We start from the raw sequence: 12,328 nt of genomic DNA, 5'->3' as shown, positions 1-12,328 counted from the left end.
CTTCCTAAGTGGACAGTTTGATTTCACAGAAGTGTGACATGTTGATGTTGATACATTGTGTTGCTTCAGTGTTCCCTTTATTTTTGTGAGCAGTGTGTGTGTGTGTGTGTGTGTGTATATATATATATACAGACACATATATATATACACACATATATATACACACACACACAAAAGGGGCTCTGGGTCTTGGCCCGTTAGTATTTAGGTTTAAGTTATTTTTTAAATTGAAATTACATGAAGTACCTCTGCCATATGTTTATGTTCAGGAAGAGAACTCAGTGAGAGAGAGACAACTAAAAAAGATGGACAGGACGAAGTTACAGTTGAGAGAAAGCAGACAAGGAGCAGTGCTGTGCAAAGTAACAGACAACAGAGCAGATACAAAATACTCCTTGATGGGGTGTGTCTTATTTGTCCAATGTAGTAAAACAATCCTGTGTTTGTTTGGGGCCACTCGGTCACGTGACATAGAAGCTATTTTAAAAAAAGATTTTTCCATTAAAATATCAATGTAAAATAAGACGGGCACTAAAATACACCATGATGGGGTGTGTCTTATCTGTCCTGAGTAACAAAACAGTCCTGTATTGGTCTGGAATCAGTAGGTCACATGACAAGGAGGGTATGGGAAAAAAAAACAAAACGACGACTGTCGCTTTTTGGTCAGTTGTAGAAATGGTCATGGATCAATGCCAACAAGACTCGCAAAGCTTTAACATCACAAAAACGAGACTGGTCAGTCACACTGATGTTCCTGGCGCAACATTAAATATGATGTTGTAGAAACATCCGGTATGTTACAGTTGCTACTTCAATTAAAACAAGTACCGTAGATTATAACAGAGACGGGTTTTTTCTACTCTTGATTAATTGCTCAGAAATGGTCAATGTTTTCCATCCAAATATAACTGATTGACTGCATGCTGAAAGCGTACTGCCGGGGAAACAGCCGGTGGCTGCTGTGCGCTCATGTCACTTCCTCGTTCCTGTGAGGAAGACGAAAAGTTTGACGGGACGGAGAAGTCCGGACGAGTGGCTTTATTCAGCTGATTTAACGCTAAATGTTGGAAGTTAACATCTAGGTCCAGTTCCTCATTCATCGCTCCGAACTGACACAAAGTTTGAAGCTATGGCTGACAGCCGAGAAGAGGAGAAAAGAGGAGAGCAGGAGCCTCAGGGCGCTGCGGGAGGGGAAGGTATGTGAAGCCATGTCGGTTTGCACACTCTAAACGCCCCTCGTCGCTATAACAGACAAAACTTTGCTGAATTTCCGCGAAAATAATCAGTTTTAGATTTCCGGAAACTTGTCGTCAGTGTATGAACCGGTGTTTTTTGTCGAAGTCTGTTTCTCCGTCGATATGCATTCCCCTTTATTTTAACTGAATCCTAACCGCAACTAGTCGCCCTTTCCATGCCTCGCTGACCCCAACCTCACTCTAACCCCAACAGCTTACCTTTGATAAGTTACCACTAACAATGAGCTAACCAAAGCCGAACGCCAACACCTAACACCGTCCCAAACGGGGGGCGGGCAGACTCGGGCCCTGCCGCTGCTGGGGGGTCAGTAACGTCACTCCAGGTATTAACTTCTAGCCAGCTGTTTTCTGATGGGTGAGACGTGTTGTGATAGCGTCCTCTGTCCCGGAGGAAAAACCCTCAAAATAACATCGAAACGGCGTCTTTAGCGCTGGTTAAGCTCGTCGACAAATAATGCAGCGAGAAGAGCTGAAATGAGTCTGTTCGGCGTATTCCGATATAAAGTGTGCATTATAAAGAAGCCAGCAGGCTCCACCCGGTCCATGAACTGCGGCGGTCATAAAGCAGGCAGATTCGTGTGTGAGCCGGACTGTCGCTCTGCTGGAGCTGGGGAAGGTGAGGTTTCTTAATTGATCTATAACTGGAATCAATGATCGTTTTAATGCATGAATAATCATAAGACCAGCCCGCACGATGAGCTACGTACTATCAAACAACCGTGACGCCTTTGTTATGGGGTTGAAGACGAGACTGATGATGACATTATTGGGAAGGTGACGTCATGAGTCAAAGAAAAACTTTGAATGTCACATTTGATACAATTTCAATGTGAGAAGCTTTACAGGAATATTTAAGTGATATATGCGGCATACAGTATTGAGAGAAAGTTTGACAAACTGGGGCGTTAATTGTCCATTTTAATACCAAACTATAATTTCTTGTAATTATATTTTCTGAAACAAAGTTATCAGAGGCTGCTTAAAAAACAGAAATTGTGTGTCTGTGTATATGGGGTTTATTTACATTTCCTGACATTTTAAATGCAGATGTGCAAGCTATCACTTGCAAATTGAGAATCAATGTGTTGGGAGCAAAGCACAATGTTGTTTTTGCAATCAGATTTGTTTGAATTTACCTTCAACAATAATGTCACCACTGTTGAACCGGAAATTAAAATTGAGAAGCTCCAGGCATTGTTTTTCTCAGTCCTATACAGCTGTTGCTTGTGCCAACACAGTGATGATTGTTGATGGAAGTTGCATTCCAGATTAAAACTGAGACTAAACTGGTGGACAATAAAGATCTATTCTATTCGATTCTTTTCAATTCTACTCTATTCATTGTTTCAATTTGTTCAACATAACCCTTTCTTCAACTTTCAGCAAGAACAATGGTTTGTCCTGTGTGAGGTGATGCAGGTTTCTTAGTATATATATTTCACATTATGACAATGAAAGTGTCAGCTTTCTTCTTATCACACAAAATCCACATCTTGTTCAAACAAGAAACCTTTCCCATGATAAAATGTGAATGTGAAAGGAATCTATACGTTTAAACAAACAGGGCAGTGTTGATGACTGAAATAATTATGGGTATTAAATAAACTGTCTCATTGCCACAGATGTCATTGATGATCCCATCCTGGAGCAAGGAGCAGTGGTCCTCAGAGGGTAAGTCTCATGATAACAACTTGATTAATAATAATAATAATAACAATAACAATAACAATAATAATAAAAATAATATAACTAGACCTGTAGTCAGGTATTAGTGGGTTCCAAGCCCCTTGCCCAAGTCTTGCACAAGTCACACTTGCTGGCCCGTGGAGGCAATCCAAGTTGGACCTGCTGGCCTACAAGCGTGATGCAAGTTGCATATTGAGAGCAACACATAGACAGATGTAACATAATGTTGTCTACCCAGAGGAAGCTGTTGCTTTAAAACCTTTCTCTGCAATGATAAAAAGAGTGGTAAAAAACTTTCTATGTTCAGTGCCAGGACTTTAAAATGCTGAATTTTGCACAGAGCATCTTTCCAGTTTGAGAAACTACTGACCAACTGAATTCTGTGTTAATAAAACAGATTGTTACTAAGGTATGCAACACTCCTTGTCCCATCTTTAAAGTCACAGTAGGGGGGAAATTGGAGGCCAACCTGTCCACATGAAGTGCAGGCAGTGAGCTGGATCTGCTGGTATGGCAGAAGGTTCAAGAAGGAAAGTTTCCTAGGTGTAGATAGATAGGTAGGTAGGTAGGTAGGTAGGTAGGTAGGTAGATAGATAGATAGACCTTTTACTCCAGCAACTAGTACTCCCTCACAAAGTGTCATCAGTACTGGTGGCAATATTGTCACATGGTAAAGGGCAACTCTCAACCCAAAAAAAGTGAATAAACTGCTTTTCTGGCTAAAAATGTGTTACTGTGGTCTGTCATACGTTGTCTTCTTTTAGAAGGAGATTTAAGCTATAAGACAATTTGATACTGTATGTGCTGTGCAGTATCTTTGGTTGACATGAAACAAAAAGAATTACATGAGATCAAACTCGGCCTCGGAGCCTATGCATGACCCCCAATTACCTTGGCCATGGACCCTTAGTAATAAAAACAATAAACTTTATGTATACAGCACTTTTTAAAACAAAGTTAAAAAATGCTTTACATGGTTGACCCCAGGAATAAACATTAAATACAATGAGTTATAATAATCTGACCAAGATGTTATAAAAACATGACCTTCTCAAAATCTAGCAGAGAGAGAAATGACCCTACTTTTATCACATTGATAAATATGTGACTGAGTGATATTTGTATCTTGTTTTCCAAACAAAAGGTGACTGTCAAATATTACACCAAGGTTTCTGACTGTTGGTTTGATACAAATAGACAGGGATCCAAGATGTTTTTGTAAAATTAGAACAGACTGGAGGACCAGAAAGGATGGTAAAGTACCATTTCACTGGTTTTCTTTTTTTGTCAGTTTGCCACAGATTGCATGAATTACATTTTAGCATTTGCATTCTCTAAAATAATTCATAGTACATTCAACTTTTTAAAGTATTTGTGTATTTCTGTACAGCATGAAAATCCTTTTTAAGAAACTTTAAACTTACTTGAGATGTGCAGTCAATCTAGGCCTGGGTGTATCACACTAATTAGTTCATTAGATTAACTCTAATTTTTGTTTCTTCACAATGTGTAAAATGCCTGCATTGTGAAAATCAGCTTGTTACAACATGCTTATCACCCAGCCCAAAGTCCATCACTATGGACAGCAGTCTGTTTGAGACCTTGTAGTGACACAGTATTTCATCAAAAATGGGATGCATTAAGTATTGCTGCCCTATCTTCTCACTACCTCTCCAGGTGAATGTCTCAACATTTCAGAATTCTGAAGTGCTGGTCATGTGTATTTTTGCTACCCTTTTTAAAGTGAGGCTGTTTTGAGATCATTTATGTCACCTGCCACCAACCTTCACTCAGACATCCTATAGTACACATTGTGAAAGAGTACACCCCCTCTGAACATAAACATTTTGTTCTAAATAATAACTATTACAATTCACAGGAAGATGACAAAATGTGAAATTATTGAACATACACTGACATAAGATGTGTCATTGATATGTGTAAAATAAGTAAGTTAGGCAAAAAATTAGGGTTAGGGTTGTAAAGATGAGTACACCCTGGATTCCATCCAACACGTATGCAGTATTCTAGTACTTTGTATGTCCTCCCTTACTTTTATGTACTCCCCTTTTTGGCATCAAGTGTACAAATTTACAACTATCCATCTATCCTGTTCCACTCCTGGAGGATGACCTCGTTGAGTGCCTTTTGTTTGATGGGGAGTGCTGTTCAAACTGTCTCTTCAACATTACCTACAGGTTCTCAATAGGGTTGCAGTACTTTTACATTGTTCTTCCTTAAGAATGCAACAGTGGCCTTGAAAAATGGGTAAGGTCATTGTCATGCTGAAAAAATATGCGATGACCCAGGGTGTGGAGAAAGGGTAGCGCCTTCTCTTTCAAGAGTTTGCAGTACATTTGCAAATTCCTGATGCCATCAGTGAATTACAGTTCCCCCACACCTTCAGCACTCATACATCTGCATTTAAGAACTTCATCACCACCATAATTCACTGTGGGGACCATGCACTTTTCAGTGTACTCTTTCCCCTTGTGATGCCATAAACATGGGACACCATCAGATTCAAAAATTATTTGGTCTCACCAGACCAGAGTATGGAGTCTCAAAAGTCTTCCCCTTTGTCAGTATGTGCCTTGGCAAAAGCTAAATGGGCTTTCTTGTGTTTTGGCTTCAGCAGTGGCTTCCTGCATGGACAACAACCATGTATTCCACTTCTATGCAGAGTAGTCTTATTATGTAAGATGACACAGTCAATCCAGTTTGGATTTCCACAGCTTTTGCCAGACCTGAGGCACTTTTCTCTTCAAAACAAGCTCATCACAATGACAATGATTTGCTAATCCTCTGGTACCCTTGTCTTTTTCTGAAGTAATTCTCTTTCTTAAGTCTCCAGACAATGTTCTCTCATGTGGACCCATTATTGTCAGCATTAAGTCTGAGTGTGATTCAATAGGTGATGTACTATTTAAACTGTCAGCTAGTTATACCTGTTTGAGCATTGAACAGTAGATCATATAGGAACCCCAAATATGTCTTCTTAAAAAAAGAGAAAATCACTAAATTTGTTGGGTTTAAAAAAAAGGGTGTAGACATCTATGTTGTGCACTGCATACACCTTAAGTGTCTCAGCCTTTCACTGTTATCAACAAGAATACTAGTGTCAAGGTTATCCACAGGTTCTCAATAGGGTTATGAATCTGGTGTGCATGTTATCAAATCCATCTTAAAACAATAGCAATATGTCTGTATGTAAAAAGATGTTTGGTTGCTGCAGTCATTCCTTCTGTCCACATTGATCCCTTCCTAAGGCGATCTCAATGAAAGTGACAGAGAATTGTGTGTCCTAGGTATGTGATTGAACGTATAAACACAGAGGAGCCTGGTCGACATGTCTCCTCTGAGGATCTTGGAGGAAGGCCAAATGAACAACAGGATCCACAAATCAAAGAAGTGGTGGAACATCTGCTGAAGATTGCAGATGAGTTGAACAGGAATGCTGAGCTCCAACGGTAAGCTGCGTATCATGTACAAAAACAGCTGGTGGACTACCTAAGTCAACAGATCTGTTGGTTATTGGTTAATCACTTTGCGCTTGACCCATTTGTCAACAATTGTCACAGTGCTTGAATGTCACTCTACAGTAAGTCAACACTGAAACTCTTACAGTATAGATGCACAGCTGTTGTGGGAAGATTGCAGAATGAAAAATCTCAGTCAGGCCATGGCCGTGATTTTCGGGTCTCATGAAAACTAGGGATTTGAAAAATTAGGGATTTTCACACTACGATTATTGTGACCAGAAGTATCACATTAATCTGTATTATTACAGTGTCACAAAAATTATCACACTTTCCTGAATATTACCATTTGAGCTGAAAGTTACCTTACAAAATGTTTTCCTTGGGTTTTATTGCGACTTTGATGGAAAAGAAGTAACATTAAAAACTTGTAAAACATAATGAAGCTGCTGATAAAGGCAGGAACACTGTGCTGTGTTCACAGTGGTTGTCATGCTACTGATGGAAAATAAATGATAGGTCTGTATGTACTGTCACTTTCAGCACGGTATATAGTAAACCCAGTGTACCCAAACAACACTACTTGTGAAGCAAGACACATTTCAGAGAAATCTGACAAGAAGTGAAATCAACTCAAAACATTTTTACATTTGAATCTGTCCATTTCTTCTTCTGTTAGACTGATCAACCAGGTTCAGGGCAACTGTGCTCAGGACATCTTCATGAAGGTGGCCAGGAGCATCTTTGCTGATGGCATTAACTGGGGTCGAGTGGTGGCTCTCTTCCATCTGGCTTACAGGCTTATATACAAGGTAACACACAGAAACCAGTATCTCACAGCGCAGTGTATTTCCACAGGGCTTCAACTATTCTAGGGCCGATATTGCCCATTGGGATTCGATTGGTGATCTGCACTGCACTTTTTCATTACCTGAACTATTTTTAACCATTTTCAGCGTGCGCCCTGCGACCAAACATCAGTCTTATAATACATCATCAAAATGATGATGATAGTTGAAAACAGACTTCTTATCAAAATTAAAAAAACATGAAACATAACTGTTTCTGTGGATGGCCACCTCAGTGCCACGCTTTCTGATACTTTGTCATTGTCCTGTTTTTCGCTGTCCCTCTCCAATACAGTACAGTCAGGAGGAACTCAACTTTTCATTGAGGCAGAAAGTGTCTCTGAGCTTCTTGTTCGAGGAGCAGCAGCTCTGTATGGGATTTGCAGGAGATGCAGGTGGGGGAAGCGAGTCAGAGTGTTTAAGATGAGACAGAGGATATACTTCCTGGGTCAGCTCAGGCAGTTCAGGCTGCTGATTCGGTTCTAAACTGGAATAAACCGGTCTGTTCTGTGCACATGTCCGCTATTTGACTCAATGTTCAGATTCAAGAAAAAGACCTTTTTTCTTTACGAGTTTTTAGTATGTGGAAATGTACAGCATGTTTCTTGTAAAATGTCCCAAATTCACTGTGAGATGGCCAGAGCAGCATCTGAAGTCACAACAGTCCAGTAAACTGGGGTGCATATACCGTATAGTGAAACTATTCATGCCACAGTTTTTTGTTTTTGCTTTAAAGGCACTGACCACCAACCATCTAGAGAACATCAGAACGGTCATTAGCTGGGTGCTCCAGGTCATCAGAGAGCAGCTCTACTCCTGGCTCGTACAGCAGGGAGGCTGGGTGAGTAATGCATTGTCCATAAAGATCTGTCAGTCTGTCAGATTCATTTAAAAAGTTGATTTAAGGCTTTATGGTCTTATGTATGGACTAGGATCCAAAGCCCTTAATCTTGTTCCCTTGCTGTTTCTAGGAAGGGGTGATCCGTGGTTTTTCTCGGTGGAGAACAGTAGCCATAGCAGCCTCAGTACTATTGGTGGCAACTATTGTTTACTACAGGAAGACACGCTGAGACATCAGACCTCATGACCTGGCCTGCAGTCCCTGCAGTCCCTCCAGTCCTGGATAAACGCAGCTTATTAATAAAGACAATTCCTGGACATTAATTACAACCACTCCTCAACCTCCATCTTATTAAGCAGAGGAAGTCAGGAACTAGGGAAAGACCTACCTCCGTTCTCAGGTTTCCAAAAAAAAAAAAAAACGCATTTACAGCTGCTGCTCACTAGGCATTTCCATCATCCTTCACTCGCAGCTATTCAGTTCTTTCCATGGAATTACTAGAGCTGCTGCAACACACCCTCTGTAGCCATATTGGAGGTGTTCATCCCTTGTGCCCTACCTAACTAGGTCTCAGGTCCACATTGGTTCTTGGTGGGGCCCAACTTAAATTTATCCAGGTTTTATATCTGAGCAAAATGTTCCTCGATGTTCCTCTACACAGGAATGGTCTGGCTAATGTAACAATACCATGGGTATATACGTGGCCATCCCTTTGCGATAAGAGTATGTTTTTTTTCATCACTTTGTCAATGAGCCTCAGTCACTGTGGCTGGGGAACAGTGACAGAAGGCACAACTCAGAGCTGTAGCAAATGTAGATCACTCCATTGTTGCATTGGATCCTTTCACAGCAAATAATTGCCTTATCATAGCAGCAGTGTCATGTTGACTTCCTCTTGTGGCATTATAGCAGAAACAGGTGTTGCAATTAATAAAATTTAGATTGTAATAAATTTAAGAAATCATGCAGATAATGTAACATAGTTGTCACTAGTAAGGTTATGTAAGGGATGTATATATTTACGTATCTTAAGTTGTCTATACAGACAACAGTGAATAAGCCCTGGACACTGGGAATAAGTCTTGCTATCACACAACTCTGTCAAAGTGGTTTAGTCTGTGATTGCAGACATTCAGTCTGTTAGTTAAGTAATTATTGTATGTGGACACCCCTTACTGTGAACAGGCCTGAATTGCACAGTGGCTCAATTATCTCGCTGAATCCTGCTTGTAGATTGATGTTAGCATTAACATTGCCGGCTTCACTAACAAAGGCAAAAACCTACTGCTGACGCAGTGTTAAGCTAATTTCTGTTGCCTATGTCTTTCTGTGAATGTGTCCCTGTTGCATGGTATGTAGTTGATTGCACGAAACATTTGACCAATATGTTGTTAAACCGCTGCATTTGTATAAAAGACTGGTTTGACTGTGGAACTCCTGTTAGCCTTGTTCAGCAGGTTTATGACAGCCCATCAAATCACTATCATACACCACACAGACAAAAACATATCAATGACAATACCAAATATACAAAAACAAGAGAGGCAAAGGCAGCAGAACAAATGTTCAAACTTAAACCTGCTGATGACAAACGGAGTAACAACGTACAGTAGCTGTTCAGTCACACTTTGTTTGTAGTCTGACAGCAGAGAGAGGAGGAAGGAGAGATTTTTCATTTTTCCCATTGTGTTTCACTGTGAATGGTAATATTTTAGAGAACAATCAGAAAATGGCATGTGTATTAAAACTCATTGTCTTTGGGGAGGGCACTCCTAAGCAGTGTTGTCAAATGTACCCACATTGTGTTAGCCTGAGGCGACTCCTCTGATTGAGAACTGTGCCACATTGGGGTACACTTGAAGACATGCAGCGTGCAGCTCATTGTAATAGTTACTTTTGCTTACAATATTACAGAATAGGCCTTCTGACCCAACATCACGGTCTAGTTTTTTTTCATCCAGATCATTTTTCCAGCTTGGTTGCTATATGCAGTTATTTCAATTTAATTTTCACACATCAACTTTTCCAACAGATTTTCATAATGAACAGATGCTAGTAGCATTTTAAACCTTTGCGACTGTTAAAAAAAAAAAAAAAAAGGCTATGGCCATTCATTTTTAGATTTGTAATAATCTCTGTTTTAGAGTTTGAACTTAACACATGAGAACGACCAGACTTTCAGCACAAGAAATTGTTCTCTACAGTTCTCTGGGAAAACTGAATTAATTGTTTGAAAATTGATGTTGCACTTTTGAAAGGGATATTACACTATTTATCTGCTGTTGTGTGGTGTTTTTTCAAACATGATCTGATGATTATTTTATTGTTATAGAGGAATTATCTGATTGGACTCAACTTCTGTGAATAAATTGAAAACGTGTTATACCATTCAATTCATTTGCTGTGTGAATGTTTACAGTCATCCAGGCCATGGGATATATCAATCAGTAAAGTTTATTTACCAACATGGCAGTCATGTTAATGGAGGGGTAATGCCAGAAAACTTCTAGGTAAACACTTTTACATTTCTCTGTCAAAATGAAAGCCCTGACAAGAGCTTGCCCTCAGTTTGCAAACCTGCAGTTCAGTTCACTGGTCCTCAGCAGGACCATAGCTACATGTGGGTTATTTCCTCAGCAATATATATATATTTTTTTTTTGCAATGTCTTGCATTTTTTTAACACTTTGTGTATATTATAGACAAATTAGTAACTAGCAACCAGCTATTTTAAACTACTGTACACTGTGTACAGTTGGCTAGCTCAGTCCACTGGTTCCCAACCTAAGCTTTGGACCCCCTCCAAAGGGCTACCAAAAATATCTGTGGGGTTTTCGCATAAGTGGTGGATGAGGAAAGAAGAAAATAATCTTGAAGTTCTGACATACAAATCTCTTATCAGTTTTTGTACTTTTCTATGATCATTGTTTTTCTTCTGAAATATTTGAGATGTTCACCACTTTGGGTAAGTTATTGAAATGAAGTTGTGTGAGAAGTTTAGAGGGGAAATGTATCTTTGGTAGAACAACTCATAGCTGTAATAGATATGAAAAAAATGTAGTGGAGAATGGAAATGTACAACAATTTCCTCCTAAATGTTATGTAAGTTTTGGAGGAGAAGTATTGAGTCAGTTTTGGTGAACATACAACCCTGTTTCCAAAAAGTCAGGACACTGTGTGAAATGTAAATAGAAGCAGAATGTGATGATTTGCAAAACAAATCATTGAAAATAGCGCAAAGACAACATTTCAGATATTAAAACAGCAATTTTATTGTTTTTTGAAAATGGTATCCTCTAAAATTTAATTCCAGCAACATGTTTCAAAAAAGTTGGGTCATGTTTACCACTCTTTTGCATCACCTCTCCTTTTAACAACACTCTAAGCATTTGGGATATGAGGAGACCAACTGCTGTAATTATGAAAGCTGAATGTTTTCCTATTCTTACTTGATGGACAATTTCAGCTGCTCAACTGTTCTTTGTTGTATTATGCCTTTCATAATATCAAACATTTTCAATGGGTGACAAGACTGGACTGCAGGCAGTCCAGTTTAGTACCCAGACTCTTTACTACAGCGCCATGCTGTGTAATACATGCAGAATGTGGTTTGGTTTTGTCTTGCTGAAAAGGCCTTTCCTAAAGAAAGATGTTGTCTACTTGGCAGCATATCCAAAACCTGTATATATTGTTCAGCATTAATGGTGCCTTCACAAATGTGCAGGTTACCATGTGCACCAATGCACCCCCATACCATCACAGATGCTGGCTTTTAAACTGTGTCCTAATAAGAAGCCAGATGGTTGTCTCCTATTAAGCCTGGAGGACACAGCGTCCAAAAAGAATTTCAAAGTTTGACTCATCAGACCACAGGACAGTTTGCCACTTCACCTCAGTCCATCTTAAACGAGCTCAGCACCAGAGAAGGTGGTAGACTTTCTGGATCTGGTTTATATACGGTTTCTTCCTTGCATGGTAGAGTTGAAGTTGCATTTGTGGCTGCAGTGATGAACTGTGTTCCTGAGCCCATGCAGTGTTGTCCACTACAAAATTGTGTCTTTAATGTATTCTGTGTTTTCAATGTCATGCCCTCTGAGGACCTGAAGTTCATGGCCATCCATTAATGGTTTTCGGCCTTGTCCCTTGTGTGTAGAAAGTTCTACATATTTTCTGAATCTTTCAATTACATTATGTACCGCAGACAATGAAATCTCCA

The 12,328-nt window shown here is 39.7% G+C and overlaps 1 protein-coding gene across 1 annotated transcript; it reads left to right on the top strand.

Moving 5' to 3' along the window:
- Positions 1-655: 655 nt before the first annotated feature.
- Positions 656-10,506, top strand: zgc:153993 (uncharacterized protein LOC767645 homolog). Its single transcript, XM_041938491.1, has 6 exons — positions 656-1,199; positions 2,882-2,930; positions 6,254-6,415; positions 7,104-7,236; positions 8,009-8,113; positions 8,244-10,506. The coding sequence occupies exons 1-6, from the start codon at positions 1,133-1,135 to the stop codon at positions 8,340-8,342; spliced, it is 615 nt and encodes a 204-aa protein (XP_041794425.1). The 5' UTR covers positions 656-1,132; the 3' UTR covers positions 8,343-10,506.
- The last annotated feature ends 1,822 nt before the right edge of the window (positions 10,507-12,328 follow it).

This window comes from Chelmon rostratus, chromosome 1 (assembly GCF_017976325.1).
Source record: "Chelmon rostratus isolate fCheRos1 chromosome 1, fCheRos1.pri, whole genome shotgun sequence".
Taxonomy (NCBI): domain Eukaryota; kingdom Metazoa; phylum Chordata; class Actinopteri; order Chaetodontiformes; family Chaetodontidae; genus Chelmon; species Chelmon rostratus.
The sequence above is the reverse complement of the archived record's forward strand: the minus strand, read 5'-3'. Positions and strand labels throughout refer to the sequence as shown.

What these genes read in the sequence shown, in the direction of transcription:
- zgc:153993 (XM_041938491.1), top strand. Translation starts at nt 1,133, where the DNA reads ATGGCTGACAGCCGAGAAGAGGAGAAAAGAGGAGAGCAGGAGCCTCAG. An exon ending in AGGAATGCTGAGCTCCAACG is followed by an intron (nt 6,416 to 7,103) that starts GTAAGCTGCGTA and finishes TTCTTCTGTTAG; the next exon opens with ACTGATCAACCAGGTTCAGG. An exon ending in TCGTACAGCAGGGAGGCTGG is followed by an intron (nt 8,114 to 8,243) that starts GTGAGTAATGCA and finishes TGCTGTTTCTAG; the next exon opens with GAAGGGGTGATCCGTGGTTT.